A 16,233-nucleotide genomic window follows, 5' to 3' on the forward strand; every position below is an offset into this window, starting at 1 on the left:
GGTCACAACAAACTGCAGAAAATTCTTCAAGAGATGGGAACACCAGACCACCCTGGTATTCTGCCTGCTTCCTGTGACACCTGCATGTAGGTCAAGAAGCAACAGTTAGAACCAGGCATGGAACAACGGACAAGTTCAAAATTGGGAAAGGAGTACGTCAAGGCTGTATATTGTCACCTGCTTATATAACTTATGTGCAGAGTACATCATGCAAAATGCTGGGCTGGACAAAGCACAAGCTGGAATCAAGATTGTGGGGAGAAATATCAATAACCTCAGATATGCAGATAACACCACCCTTATGGCAGAAAGCAAAAAGGAACTAAGTCTCTTGATGAAGGTGAAAGAGGAGAGTGAAAAGGCTGGCTTAAAACTCAAACAATCAAAAAATGAAGATCATGGCACCTGGTCCCATCACTTCATGGTGAATAGGTGGGGGGAAAATGGAAAGTGGTAGGTTTAATTTTCTTGGGTTCCAAAATCACTGCAGATGGTGACTGCAGCCATGAAATTAAAAGACGCTTGCTCCTTGGAAGAAAAGCTATGACAAACCCAGACAGCATGTTAAGAAGCAGAGACATTACTTTGCCGACAAAGGTCTGTATAGTCAAAGCTATGGTTTTTCCAGTAGTCATGTATGGATGTGTGAATTGGACCATAAAAATAGCTGAGTGCCAAAGAATTGACGCTTTTGAACTATGGTGTTGGAGAAAACTCTTCAGAGTCCCTTAGCCTGAAAGCAGATCAAAGATATGATGTGAAGAACTGACTCATTGGAAAAGACCCTGATGTTGGGAAAGATTTAAGGCAGGAGAAGGGGGCAACAGAAGATAAGACGGTTGGATGCAATCACCGAGTCAATGGACATGAGTTTGAGCAGGGTCCAGGAGCTGGTGATGGACAGGGAAGCCTGGCCTATTGCAGTCCACAGGGTCACAAAGAGTCAGACACAACTGAGTGACTGAAAACTGCCTAAGGGTCATGAAAGGTTATCAAAAAGAAGCACTTTCTGAGACAGGCCTTAAAGAATAAATTAGAATTTGCCCCACCCTGACCCTCTAAAAGGAGTTTTAACTGGCTTTGTATTTTAATTACCTTGCACAAGGCCTGGTACCTACTAAGGAGGTACTTTAGAAGTACTTACTGATGTTGCTGCTGCTAAGTCGCTTTAGTCGTGTCCGACTCTGTGCGATCCCAGAGATGGCAACCCACCAGGCTCCTCTGTCCCTGGGATTCTCCAGGCAACAATACTGCAGTGGGTTGCCACTTCCTTCTCCAATGCATGCAAGCATGTTAAGTTGCTTCAGTAGTGTCCAACTCTGTGGGACCCCAAGGACAGCAACCCACCAGGCTCCTCTGTCCACGGTATGTCTAGGCAAGAATACTGGAGTGGGTTGTTACTAAGTAAAGTTAACTGGAATTTAGACAATGATTCCACATGAATGGAGTATTTCACAGTATAAAGACCTGTGAAATGAAATAGGACAGAAGAGCTGGAAAATAAACTGCTCTGAGTAACTGAAACATAATATACATCTGTGTGAAAAGAGACTGAAAAAGTTTCAGGGGAAAGGTAAGGGGTCATTTATGCAAGGCTGAAGAATTATGGGCTTTCTCCAGTGGATCACCAGCTTAAAACAGGGGCCAATGTGGATCCCTTCTACTAAAGCACAATGAATACTATTTTCCTAGCATCATCTTCCAAGAAGTTTCCAGTAAACTGACAAAATATACTCATCATATTGGAGGAATATTAAAAGTAACAACTTACTAGCAGAAGCTGCAGTCACAGTTTCAACAGCTGTGGAAGCATCTGTATCTTTTCTATTAAAAGAAGAAAGAAATCAGCAAAGAAATTCTAACACCAAAATCTTCTAAAGATGCAAAGCTTAAATCTAAAAAAGTTTAAAATAATTCAATTAGAATGATGTTCCATTTGAACAGGGAGAGAAAATATAATAAAAATGTAGTCAAAACTTTTAAAGTTTAATTCATATGCATATTTGTTCTCACACAGAAAATCACAGAATTACTTACTTCAAAGTAGATGCAGATGTTTTCTTTGAATCTGACATCTTTTTCTTCACCTCTTTGTTCTATGAAGGAAAAATATTTTGAAACCTTAAGCCTCTTCTCAAATTATGAAAGGGAATATACAAAATACACAAAAGCTTAAGAAATCTACACACATATATAACCACAAATAAAAATCTTCTTACCCTAAATAAAAATGCTCATTACCTTTTCTATTTATAGACATAAATAAAATATTTTCAACCTGTGATTATACAGTATAATTTTACATCTTGTCTTTTATCACTTATTGACATTTTCTTATCACTATCTTTCAAAGACACTTCTAATAGTGCCATATCATTTCTGATATCTAATTACTATCATTCTGGTCAAAGCTATCACAATCTTTTGCTTTAATTACTATAATAAACTCATAATGGTCTCTGCTTCTGTCTTTGCTTTTCAACCACCCTCACACCACTTTTAACATAGGACCAGACTGATAACTGCCACTCCTAAACTCAAAACCTTTCATCACACTCAGAAAAAAAGCTAACACTTAAAAAAGTTTACACTACTCATTTCACCCACTCTCTACCCCAAAATCACCACATATCTCTTTACGGCTATCTCTACTTTCAGTCCCAAGCACCCTTTAAATTCCTAAAACAAAACAAACTACACAGGCATGGACTTGAGAAGTCTTCTGCAGTTGCTGTTTGGAATGCTCCCAATTCAAGAAACAATTTACACCTTCACCTCCTTTTCACATTTTTAATAAGACCTTCCATAACTACCTTACTGAAAGGTGCATTGCTCTTTAAGCCTGGCAATTAGTGAACATCCAATAAATATGTGTTAAAATGATTTGAACTTATAATTATTGTCATTTTATGTTTTCTATTCTTTGGAGGCATCCTTGACATTTCCTTTTGTGCCATACAGGACTTTATCCAAACATCTCCCTTACGCCCACTGGTTTAGAAGATACTCATCCTCCTACTTATATTCTACTAATGGGTATCTCCAATTTCAAAAGAAATATGAAACTATTGATTTCTTCTTATAAAATTTAAAATTAAATTAATTTAATTTAATTTAATTTAATAAATTAAAATTTAAAAGCCCTTACACCTTGGCTTACATGCTAATTTTTGATGACATTATTTTAGGACAAAGTTATTGTTTTTAATTTTTTTTTTTAACAATTTATACTATTTTGACTTCCCTGGTAGCTCAGGCAGTAAAGCTTTCCACCTACAGTGCGGGAGATCTGGGTTTGATCCCTGGCTCAGGAAGATCTCCTGGAGAAGGAAGTGGCAACCGACTCTGTTATTCTTGCCCACCCCAACCCCCTCCAAAAAAGGGGCTCAACGGAACAATTTATACTATTTTATAAAGGTACAACTATTTGTGTTTTATCCTGTTTAAATGGGCTTCCCAGGTGGCTCAGTGATTAAAAAAAAAAAAAAAAAAATCTGCCTACCAATTCAGGAGATCCAAAAGACTCAGGTTTGATCCCTGGATCAGAAAGATCTCCTGGAGGAAGAAACGGCAACCCACTTCAGTACTCTTGTCTGGGAATTACCAAAGACAGAGGAGCCTGGTGGGCTACAGTCCATGGGGTAGCAGAGTCGGAAATGACTGAGCATACATGCACTCTATGTTTAAATGGTTTTATTACTTGTTGTTGTTTAGTCACTAAACCATGTCCAATTCTTTTGGGATCCCATGGACTGTAGCCCACCCGGCTCCTCTGTCCATGGCATTTCCCAGGCAAGAATACTGGAGTGAGTTGCCATTTCCTTCTCTGGGGGATCTTTCTGACCCAGGGATCAAACCTGCGTCTTCTGCATTCACAGACGGATTCTTCACCAGGGAAGCCTGGTGCAATGACCATTTTATATCATAACTTCTCCATTTCTTAAGTTCTTCATTTTGATAATTATATTTTAGGAAATACATATAGATGAAAGGTTCTTTGAGCCCATACATGTCTGAGAATAATGTCCTAGCATACAACTTGATTATTTGCCTTGAAATACGCAAAATAAATTACAATGAATCAATCTTTTTTTTCCACTCAACCTTGAGAATGAGTTGCTTGGCTATCTAAGGCTGGTCTACTGCTTTTTACATTTACACAGTTTCTGCCTGGATCACTAGGGCTTTCACCTTTATAACTGTGAAACTTAACATCTTCACCAGTTTTTAAGTGCTATCTTCTTTCTGGAATCCTAGTTATATAACAGATTGGGTCTCTTAGATGTATCCACCATGACTTTCCTCTTCATTATTTTACACTTTTTATCCTTTACTAATAGACTGTTAAGTCCTAAGAAGGATGGAAGCACATCTGCCTTGTTCATTAATGCATCTTCTGCACGTACCACAATGGCTGACATACAAAAGATGTTTAAGAAATAGTTCTTTCCTTAAATATTTATTCATTGGGTCGTGCTGGTTCTTAGTTGCAACAAACCAACTATTAGTTGTCGCATGTGAGATCTAGTTTCCTGATCAGGGATCGAACCCACACCCCCCTGCACTGGAAGCATACAGTCTTAGTCACTGGACCACCAGGGAAGTCCCAAGAAATAGTTTTTGAATTAAAATGAAACTAAACTCTCTTCTGAACTGATTGTATATCCTCAGTTTTATCTGTTATTAATTAGATTTTCCATAATGCTCAAACCACTGTGCACTGCTTCCTGGCACTGTTTTTGTTCTCCATGCAGTCTTCTTAAATCTAAGCTGACTGCTTGCTCTAGGTTTTAGATGTAATGTCACCATGAATCTTGATGAAACCAGTAAATCTGAGTTTTTTAAGTCTTGTTTTTTCTGATTTGTTTTCTTAAAGAGCCTTAACACTATTTTATAACTGCAAAGGTCTTTCTGTCTGTTGAAAACTCTGATTATATTCTTTTCTGTATCAAGAGCTCCTGCTTCCTTAAGGAAAATTTTGAGTACCAACATGTGTCCATTTTTCTGGAAAAGAAGAATGCTTGCTTTCAGCAGACTGGTTAAGAATCATTGTTAAAGACGCATGTCTACACTGGCTTGTAATTAAACACAAGGTTATTTGTCAAACAAGGTTTGTCAACAGAATTGTGCAGAACCATACTTTAATTCTTCAGGTGTAATACAGGGATGCAGAAAATTTTTACCTTTTCTCTAACATTTTATTACTGATTCCAAGAAGTAGCAAAATGAAGAAAATATTCTCTGAATCACAGAGTCCAAGGCAGTCCTAACATGAAACATCAAATGTGGGCAGAAAGGTTTTGTCATGGCTTTAACTATTCATGTCAAAATTAATGTGTAGACCAAGAAATCTATAGGGCTGACCTTCTTTTTCCTAATTTGAGTTTCCAGTCTATTTTGTGCTTGCTCTGACAGGAAAACTTAATGTCTTCCCCTATGGTAACAGGCCAATAGATTGTCCCATAAACTTCTAACCTTGAAGAAGCCATAACCAGAGTTCTGTTGGGGGTTCCCTCTGGTCAATCGCAAGAGAGAAGTCATGAGTAAACCTTCAAAGGCTTTAATTCAGCACCATTCAAACCATATTTAACTGAAGAACATCAATGTCTGTGACAGGTAGATGGCATGTTTTCTAGTTTTCAGTGTTGATACTTAGGCCATTCATTACTATGAAAATCAAAATAGTAAATGACTGAACTTTTCAACTTACACTGCTGCCTTACCAATCTTATAAAGAAGTCATCTAAGAGAATTATTTTAATCTGTTTGAAATACTCTAACACCCTAAATGTATCATTACTCAGTCATTTTCCCAGATTAAACATTTTAGAATTAAAGAATATTGATCTCCCATTTAAAAATTTAATAATCAGCTAGTCCTGCTTGAGAGTCAATGGTATAAAAGCTATTTCTTCTTTCTATTCTCAAGGTTACTAATCTACCCCAAACTGTTACTACTCTTAGAGTAGGCTGGTTGGCTAGATGAGTGCTCTAACTAGATTTCAGTGATCTTTTCTCTTCTTTCCTTTAATCAATATGCTAAGCTTTCTTTGCCTTCAGAGTCATTTCCCCAACTAATTCATTCTGCAGATCACTTCCTGATGAATCTTTAAAATCCATCGATTTCACTGTCACAGCCCTGCTGAAAACTCTGAATAACATTTAACTGTCTCAGAATAAAGTTTAAATTATTAAATTATGTATTCAATTCTTGCTTCCCCTTATTCTTCTCTGCAATAGAGGAGGATATGTGTCACAGTTCTGATAAATCAAATGTAGGTGGAAGTTGCTGGGGAACTCCTCCTTCTTGGTGGGGGGATGTGCAGGGGCGGGGGGGGGGGGGGGGGTGAAGACACTAAAAATTCATTGTGGAAAAAAAAAAATTGTGTTCCTGACACATTCCTTTCTTTCTGTTCAAAAGATTGAAATAATGCCAGAAGGTACAACAACCATCTTACAAAAAGAATGAAAAAGTAGATGCTAATGACAGTGAATTAGAAAAATCAAAAGGCTGGGTTCCTGAAGATATTTTAGAGCTGCTCTATCAGCCACAGATCACCCACCAGCCAATTTCCTGTTATAAGATAAATAAACCTCTTATTTGTTTAATAAACCACTGGAGAAGTTCTCTGTTAACTGAAAATGAAAGAAATTCTAAATTGGTCATGACAACAGTCACCATGTAATCATTATTCAAATTAGGACAACGGGACAATGAGATGGGCATGTATGTACCTAATATTAGTAAACCAGGATGATGGGTTACTCTAATAATAACTAACCAGAAAACATAAAAAATATAACTTTTCCTTAATAGCAATTGAAATAATATTTATGACATACACAAATAAATAAAAATTAACACTTCTTCCAAAATGCATGTTACAGAAGCATTACAAAAGAATGTTATGAAAAAAAATGCAAAAACTCATTGAGGGGCACAAAATGAAATCTAAATGAAGAAATAAAACCTGTTTTTGCACAAAAATATTTAGTACTGAAAATATATCAATACAAATTCAGTACAGTACCAATTAAACACCCATTAAGATTTTTTTAGAGAACAAACTGATTCTAAATCTAATATGTAGGAGTAAATGTTTAAGATTAAGCAAAAATACATGGAAGGAGAGAAAAAAGAAAAATGATTCTATTAGGAAAATGACAAGTATTATAAAGCTATAGTTAGAAAAATTTAAACCACATAGTATTTACATGAAAATAAAGACACTGAAACAGATCTATGTGTATAGGGTAATTTATACATAAGACAGCTTTACAAATCAATGAGGAAAGATAAATAAGGCATAAATAGTGTTGGGTTAATTGGTTACCCATTTTGCAAACAGTCGTATCATTCACACACTGCATCACAAATAATAGATTTAAAAAATAATGGAAACATATCTTTCTGGCACTAGTATAAAGGTCTTCTAAAATAAAAGAAAAAACCCATTAAGAGCAAAAGAGCAGTAAACTGGAGTACACCAAAAGTAAAAAAACTTTATGTATCATATAAGCAACAGACTAAAAGAAAATACTTCTCATGTATAATACAAAATTAGTATCTTAGGATAATGAACACCTTCAGATGAAAAATTTTTAAAAGGCAAATAACCCAATAGAAAAATGTGAGGAATAGGATGCACCACTCTCCTGCCACAGATAATCAAAAGTACATCTACACATAGACCAACTTTCAAAGAACATCTACTGAGCAATACCAGGAGACAGACTTCCAAAAGAGCATGAAAATCTCTGCATAACTGGGCAGGGCAAAAGAAGAGAGAAAATAAAGAAAGGAATCAGGACAGGACCTGTGCCTCTAGGAGGGAGCTGTGAAAGAGGAAAAGGTTTCTGCACACTGGGAAGTCCCCTCACTGAGGAGATCAGCTGGAACAGAGGGGGAGGAATGGAGCCTCAGAGGAGAGCTTAGCAACAGATGTGCAGGGGACAAAGCCAAGAGAGACCTGATCCCCACAGCCTAAAATGCTTGTCCAGTCAACCACTAGGGCAGGTGGAGCTTGTGTACTGAGGCTTGGGCTTTGGAGCTCAGGCACAAAGAACAGAACTGGAATTGGCTGTGTGAAGACAGTCTGAAGGGGCTACGAGGTAGAACACCACAACTGATGGAGTCCAAGAAGAAGCCTGGGTCTTTCAGAGACACAAGGGACCACTGTTAAGGAGCACTCAAGAGGAGAGAGGTATAGAAGCTTCTTTCTCCATATGCTTATAGGCAGCCCACACAAATTCCAGGGGTGGGTGCAAGTCGTGACTACCATCTCAGACTCCAGAGGTAGGCACAGACTGCTGCCACTGCCGTTGCCAAGAGTTCTACAAACGGGTGCAGGTCAATGCCCCCACCTCTCCAGGAACTTGCATGGCCTGCCACTGCCTCGAGTCCGCCATCAGAGTCAACTTCCCTGGGAGTGTGTGAGGCCTGCCACCGCTGCCAAGGGTTTCACGACCCAATGCCAATCACTGCCTCCACCTCTGGGGGTTTGCAAAAATAACACTGTCACTGCAATGGAACACAACTGCAGCCCCCACCTTCCTGGGAACCTGCATGAGTTGAGAATCTGTGCACTTGCATACTCCTTATCAAGGTGGTAACAACCAGCACATGCTGACGAAAGAGACAGCAAGAATCCAAATCAAAAATGGCCTTCACACCAAAAAAATATTAAAACCCACACAAGCTATACAGGGATGTTCTTGCTTATAAATAGCCTCTAAGACTGCACGAGACAGTTGTTTCTCCTGAACTCTCAGACTAAGAGAAGTACAAGGAAAATGAGAAGCAGAGAAACCACTCTCAGTTAAAATATCAAGAATATTTCCCTGAAGGAACAATGAAACAGAACTCTTCAGTCTAATAGACACTGAGTTGAAAAAGGAGGTAATGAAAATACTGAAGCAATTAAGAAAGGCTATCAAGAGAAATACAGATTATTATTTAAAAAAAAAAAAGAACTAGAAACTGTGAAAAGGAGCTAAGTAAAACCTAAAATTTCATTTGCCAAAATGAAAGCTGAGCTCAAGGTAGTAGATAGCAAAATGAATAATGCAGAAGAATAAGTGACCTAGAAGACAGACTAATGGAAATTACCCAATCAAAAGAGCAGACAGAAAGCCAAATGAAAAAAAAAAAAAGCTATGTATGAGACCTATGGTGTAATATAAAGCAGGTCAGTCTATGCAGAGATTGAAGAAGAAAGAAAAAAGGGGATTAAAAATGTATTTGAAGAAATTATGCCTGAAAATTTCCCAAACCTAAAGAAGGAAACATATCCAGATACAGGAAGCACAGAAGGTCCCAAACAAGATGAACCCAAATAGACCTACTCCAAGACATAATAAAAACGGCAAGTTAATGAGAGAATTCTAAAGGCAGCAAAACAAAAACAGAGTTCATTACTAGGGAACCTCCATAAGGCTATCAGTTGATTTCGATACAGAAATACTGCAGGCCAGAAGGGAGTGGCAGAAAAAAGAAAATGATCAAATCACAAAAAGTAAAAGAAAGGAAGAAGCAAAGAATCAAATGAAAACTACAGTTTGGTGTGGCAATATGTAAATCAACTACACTTCAACATTTTTTTTTAATGAAAAGTGCAAATCAACTATATTTCAATAAATTTTTTAAAGAAAAAAAAGCAATAAATACATGAATCAATAATTACCTTAAATGTCAATATTCCAATCCAAAGACATAGAGTGGGACTTCCCTAGGGGTGCGCTGGATAAGAATCTGCCTGCCACTGAAGCAGACACGTGTTCGATCGCTGGTGCTGGAGACTGCACGTGCCAGGGAGCACACGAGCCTGGCCCCACAGCGGAGGAGTCTGTGTGCCTCGACTGCTGAGCCCGCGCCAGAGCCCGGGCCCAGCGACAGAGGGTGCGCGGTGAGAAGCCCACACACAGCAAGGGCCCAGGCACAGCCAAAATTAATTAACTTTTAAAGATGAAGAGCAGATATACACTATCATGTGTAAAATTTAAAAAAAATCAAAGCCTACAATATTCTGCCTATAAGAGATCCACCTACACATACAGATTGAAAGTGAGGGCATGGAAAAAGATATTTCATCCAAAAATAAAGAAAGTGGGACTTACAGTATTCATATCAGACAAAATAAACTTTAAAGCAAAGACTAAAAAGATAAAGGACACTATATAATGATAAAAGGATCAATACAAGAGGAAGATTTTACACTCATCAACAAATATGCACATAATTTAAGAGCACCCAAATACATAAACAACTAACAGATATGAAGGGAGAAATCAGCAGGAAGACAACAACAGTAGGAGACTAACACCCTACTCACATCAGTGGAGAGATTTTCCAGACAGAGAATCAATATGGCAACAGAGGTCCCAAATGTTACAACAGAAAAGTAATATTTATTAGATATTTTCAGGATACTGCATCCAAAAAAACCCCACAGAATATACATATTTTTCAAGTGCACACACATTTTCTAGGATTGACCACATGTCCTGAGGCACAAAACTAACCTAAACAAATTTAAGGGTACAGAAATTATTTCAGGCATTTTCTCTGATCACAATGGCATGAAACTAGAAATCAACCAAAGAAAACAAGAAAAAAAAATGATTACATGGAGACTGAATAACATGCTACTAAAAGAAGAAAAAAAAAAAGGTTCAATAAGGAAATTAAAAAGTACTTTGAGACAACACAACCATACAAAATCTATGCAACCCAGCAAAAGCAGTTCTTAGAGAGCAGTTCATAGTGATACAGGTCTTCATCAAAAACAAGAAAAATATCCCAAGTAAAAAGCCTAATCTACTACACAAAAGAATTTTTAAAGGAATAAACAACCTAAAGTCAGAAGAAGGAAGGAAATAAAGATGGGGGCAGGGGAGAAATAAAATAGAGATTAAGAAAACAATAGGGGGGAAAAAAAGTCAACAAAATCAAGAGCTGGTTCTTTGAAAGGGTAAACAAAACTGAACTTCCAATACAAAAAGCCCAGGACTGGAGGGTGTCATAGGCAAACTCTCTCAAAGAAAAATATAAAAGACTGAAGAAGAGAGAACACTCTCAAAGACACTCTATAAAGCCACCATCACTCTAATACCAAAACCAGAGGAAGAAATCACCAAAAAAGAAAATTACAGGTCAGTATCGTTGATGCATATATAACACGACCAAGTAGGGTTCATCCCAGGTTTAAAAGTATGGTTCAACATACACAAATCAGCATAACACATCACAGTAACAAGTCAAAAACCACATGATCATCTCAATAGATACAGAAAAAGCATTTGATAAGATTCAATATCTATTCAAGATAAAAATTTACCACGTAGCAAATAAAAAGGATCTAAACTGGAAGGGAGGAGGTACAATTGTTACTATGCAGGTGACATGCTACATATATAGAAAGCCCTAAGACCTACACACAAAAATGAATAGATCTAGTAAACGAATTCAGCAAAGTAGTAGGATACAAGATTAACATTCAGAAATTGGTTGCATTCCTTCACAGTAACAATGAAATATCAGAAAGAGAATGCCTTTAAAATCTCACCAAAAGATATATGGCAGAAACAAACAATACTATAAAGCAAGTATCCTCCAACTGAAAAAAAAAAAACTTCCATGAGAAAAAAAGTGTCTTGCCAAAAAAATTTAAAAACCTAGAAATAAACTTGACCAAGGAGGTGAAAAACTTACATGCGAAAGATTCAAAGAAACTGAAAAATAGCCCATGCTCTTGAATTGAAAGAACATTGTTAAAATGGCAATACTATCCAGAGCAATCTACAGATTTAATGTGATCCCTATCAAATTACCCCACCCATGACATTTTTTCACAGAAGTAAAAAAATCCAAACATTTATGTGGAACCATAGACCCACAATTGCCAGAGCAATTTTTGGGGCGGGGGGGAGAAAATCAGGAAGCATAACTCTCCCAGACTTCAGACAATACTACAAAGCTACAGTAAACAAAACAGTTTGCACCTCGTACAAAAACAGACATGCAAATGAATGCAACAGACTAGAGAGCCCAGAAATAAACCTATACATCTACGGTCAATAATCCTCAATGAAGGAAGCAAGAATAAACAATGGGAAAAAGAGAGTCTTCTCAGCAAGTGGTACTGGGAAAGTTGGACAGCTGCATGTAAATAAATGAAGTTAGAACATACCCTCTCACAGCACACAGAAATGAACTCAAAATGGCTTAAAGACTTAAAACATATTTTGGCGTTTTTGTAAGACAGTGAGTTTATATCCTTCTGCTCTGCCACCTTCAGTGTATAGTTTTATTTATTTAACACCATAAAACTCCTAGAAGACAGCATAGTAAAATCATGCTAATACAAATGGTACCAACGTTTTTCTTAGCTTAGTCTCCCAAGGCAATAGATATAAAAACAAAAAAACAAACCACACAAATTGGAGCTAATAAAACTTACAAGCTTTTGTACAACAAAGAAAACTATAAGAAAAACCCAAACCCAACAACAACAACAAAAAACGAAGACAAGATCCGGAGTGGGAGAAAATTTCTATAAATGATCGGATCAACAAGTGCTTATCTCCAAAATATACAAACAGTTTATGTAACTAAAAAACAAAAACACAAACAACCCAATCAAAAAGTGAGCAAAAGATCTCAATAGTTACTTCTCCACCTCAACAGATATTTTTCCAAAGCCATACAGAGAGTCAGTAAGCACATGGAAAGCTGAACCTCACTAATTATTAGAGAAATGCAAATCAAAACTACAATGAGGTACAATCTCACAGCAGTCAGGATGCTCATCATTAAAAAGTCTATAAATAACAAATGCAGGAGAAGAGAAACCTCCTGCACTGCTGATGGGAATGCAAGCTGGTACAGCTGCGAAGGAAAATGAAAGGGTTCCTCAGAAAACTAAAAATAGAATTACCATATAATCGAGCCACCTTGGGAATATATCCAGGCAAAACTGCAATTCAAAAAGACACATGAACCCCTATGTTCATAGCAGTACTATTCACAAGAACTAAAACACCAAAACAACCTAAATTTCTATCAACAGATAAATGGACAAAGATATAGTATATATACAATGGAATACTACTCAGTCATAAAAAATGAAATAATGCCAAGTACAGCAATGTGGATGCAACTAAAGACATTATCACACTAAGTGAAGTTAAGTCAGAAAGAGAAAAACAATTATCACATGATATCACATGGGTGGAATCTAAAATATGGCACAAATGAACCTATCTGTAAAATGGAAAGACTTTTAAACATAGAGAACAGAATTGGAATTGACAAGGTCGAAGGGGGAGGGAGAGGGATGGCCTGGGAGTATGGGGTTGGTAGATGTAAATTATCACATTTAGAATGGATAAACAATAAAGTCCTAATGTACATCACAGAGAGCTATATACAATATCTTGTGATAAACCATAATGGAAAAGAATATAAAAGAGAATACATATGTCTACAACTGAGTCACTCTTCCAACAACACAAGAGAAGACTACACATGGACATCACCAGATGGGCAATACTGAAATCAGATTGATTATACTCTTTGCAGCCAAAGATGGAGAAGCTCTATACAGTCAGCAAAAAAAACAAGACCAGGAGCTGACTGTGGCTCAGATCATGAACTCCTTATTGCCAAATGCAGATTTAAATTGAAGAATGTAAGGAAAATCTCTAGACCATTCAGGTATGACCTAAATCAAATCCCTCATAATTATACAGCAGAAGGGAGAAATAAGATTCAAGGGATTAGATCTGAAAGACAGAGTGCCTGAAGAACTATGGATGGAAGTTCGGGACATTGTACAGAAGGCAGGGATCAAGATTACCCCCTTAAGAAAAAGAAATGCAAAAAGGCAAAATGGTTGTCTGAGGAGGCCTTACAAATAGCTGAGAAAAGAAGAGAAGCGAAAAGCAAAGGAGGAAAGGAAAGATATACTCATTTGAATGCAGAGTTCCAAAGAATAGCAAGGAGAGACAAGAAAGCCTTCCTCAGTGATCACTGCAAAGAAATAGAGGAAAACAACAGAATGGGAAAGACTATAGAGATCTTGTCAAGTAAATTAGAGGTGCCAAGGGAACAATTCATGCAAAGATGGGCACAATAAAGGACAGAAATGGCACGGACCTAACAGAAGCAGAATATATTAAGAAGAGGTGGCAAGAATACACAGAAGAACTGTACAAAAAAGATCTTCGTGACCCAGATAATCACGACGGTATGATCACTCACCTAGAGCCAGACATCCTGGAACGTGAAGTCAAGTGAGACTTATGAAGCGTCACTACAAACAAAGCTAGTGGAACTGATGAAATTCCAGTTGAGCTATTTCAAATCTTAAAAGATGATGATGTGAAAGTACTGGCCTTCAATATGCCAGCAAATTTGGAAAACTTAGTAGTGGCCATGGGACTGGAAAAGGTCAGTTTTCATTCCAATCCCAAAGAAAGGAAATGCCAAAGAATGCTCAAACTACTGCACAATTGCACTCATCTTACACGCTAGTAAAGTAATGCTCAAAATTCTCCAAGCCAGGTTTCAACAGTACATGTACTGTGAACTTCCAGATCAAGCTGGATCTAGAAAAGGCAGAGGAACCAGAGATCAAATTGCCAACATCTGTTGGATCATCAAAAAACAACAGAGTTCCAGAAAAATATCTACTTTTGCTTTATTGACTACACCAAAGCCTTTCACTGTGTGGATCACAACAAATTGTGGAAAATTCTTCAGGGGATGGGAGTACCAGACCACCTGACTTGCCTCTTGAGAAACCTGTATGCAGGTCAGGAAGCAACAGTTAGAGCCGGACATGGAACAACAGACTGGTTCCAAATCGGGAAAGGAGTACATCAAGGCTGTATATTGTCACCCTGCTTATTTAACTTACATGCAGAGTACATCATGAGAAATACTGGGCTGGAGAAAGCAAAAGCTGGAATCAAGACTGCCGGAAGAGCTATCAATAACCTCAGATATGCAGATGACACCACCCTTGTGGCAGAAAGTGAAGAAAAGCTAAAGAGACTCTTGATGAAAGTGAAAGAAAGTGAAAAAGTTGGCTTAAAACTCAACATTCAGAAAATTTAAGATCATGGCATATGATCCCATTACTTCATGGCAAATAGATGGGGAACAATGGAAACAGTGACAGACTTTATTTTGGGGGGCTCCAAAATCACTGCAGGTGGTCACTGCAGTGAAATTAAAAGACGCTTGTTCCTTGGAAGAGAAGTTATGACCAACCTAGACAGTTTATTAAAAAGCAGAGACGTTACTTTGCCAAAAAAGGTCCATCTAGTCAAAGCTATGGTTTTTCCACTAGTCACATATGGATGTGAGCTGGACTATAAAGAAAGCTGAATGCAGAAGAATTGATGCTTTTGAACTGTGGTTAGAATTGAACTTAGAGAAGACTCTTGAGAGTCCCTTGGACTGCAAGATCAAATCAGTCAATTCTAAAGGAAATCAACCCTGAATATTCAATGGACGAATAGGAGCTGAAGCTGAAGCTCCAATACTTTCGCCATCTGATGCAAAGAGCCAACTCAATTGGACAAGACCCTGATGCTGGGAAATACTGAAGGAGAAAGGAAAAAGAGGGCAGCAGAGGATGAGATGATTAGGTATCATCACCAATTCAATGGACATGAATCTGAGCAAACTCCTGGAGACAGTGAAAGACAGGGAAGCCTGGCATGCTTCTGAACTCAGCAACTGAACAACAACAATAACAAAAGCTAAGAGAATTTAGCACCACCAGACCAGCTTTGCAACAAACACTAAAGTAACTTCTCTAAACAGGAAAGAGACCAGCAACTTAAAATACCTTGTACATATATAGAAAACCTTGTGGGAATAGCAAATCCAAAAACTACAATTGAAAACCATGTTAAAAAAAAAAAAAGCAACTCAAACACAATATTAAAGATGATCATATAAAAGAAGATACCATATTTTACATACTGGATTCTAAAACTGCAAATATTAAAATGTCATTTATAATGGAGAGACACCTGTATTCACATAAATTATTAGACTGTGAATTGTTACAGCTATTTAACAGGTGATCCAACATTATTTTTTTTCCCAACATTTCTTATTACAGTATATCCTAATACCCAACAAGTCCACTATAGCTATCATGTCAAAATGCATAAGAAAGGCCTATGAAAGCCATGTACAAGAAAGTTAACTGAAGTCCT

General features: G+C 37.4%; 1 protein-coding gene across 5 annotated transcripts in view; it reads right to left on the bottom strand.

The window, feature by feature from the left end:
• ZNF638 (zinc finger protein 638) overlaps positions 1 to 16,233 on the bottom strand; it is an 84,686-nt gene that overhangs the window by 35,587 nt on the left and 32,866 nt on the right. For all 5 annotated transcript variants that reach the window (XM_070476406.1, XM_070476404.1, XM_070476403.1 and 2 more), the window contains 2 exons: positions 2,038 to 2,096; positions 1,772 to 1,824 (listed from right to left, as the gene is read on the bottom strand). In XM_070476406.1, the coding sequence (XP_070332507.1) occupies positions 1,772 to 1,824; positions 2,038 to 2,096 (112 nt within the window). The remainder of the gene's footprint in view (positions 1 to 1,771; positions 1,825 to 2,037; positions 2,097 to 16,233) is intronic.

This window comes from Odocoileus virginianus, chromosome 2 (genome assembly GCF_023699985.2).
Source record: "Odocoileus virginianus isolate 20LAN1187 ecotype Illinois chromosome 2, Ovbor_1.2, whole genome shotgun sequence".
Lineage (NCBI taxonomy): Eukaryota > Metazoa > Chordata > Mammalia > Artiodactyla > Cervidae > Odocoileus > Odocoileus virginianus.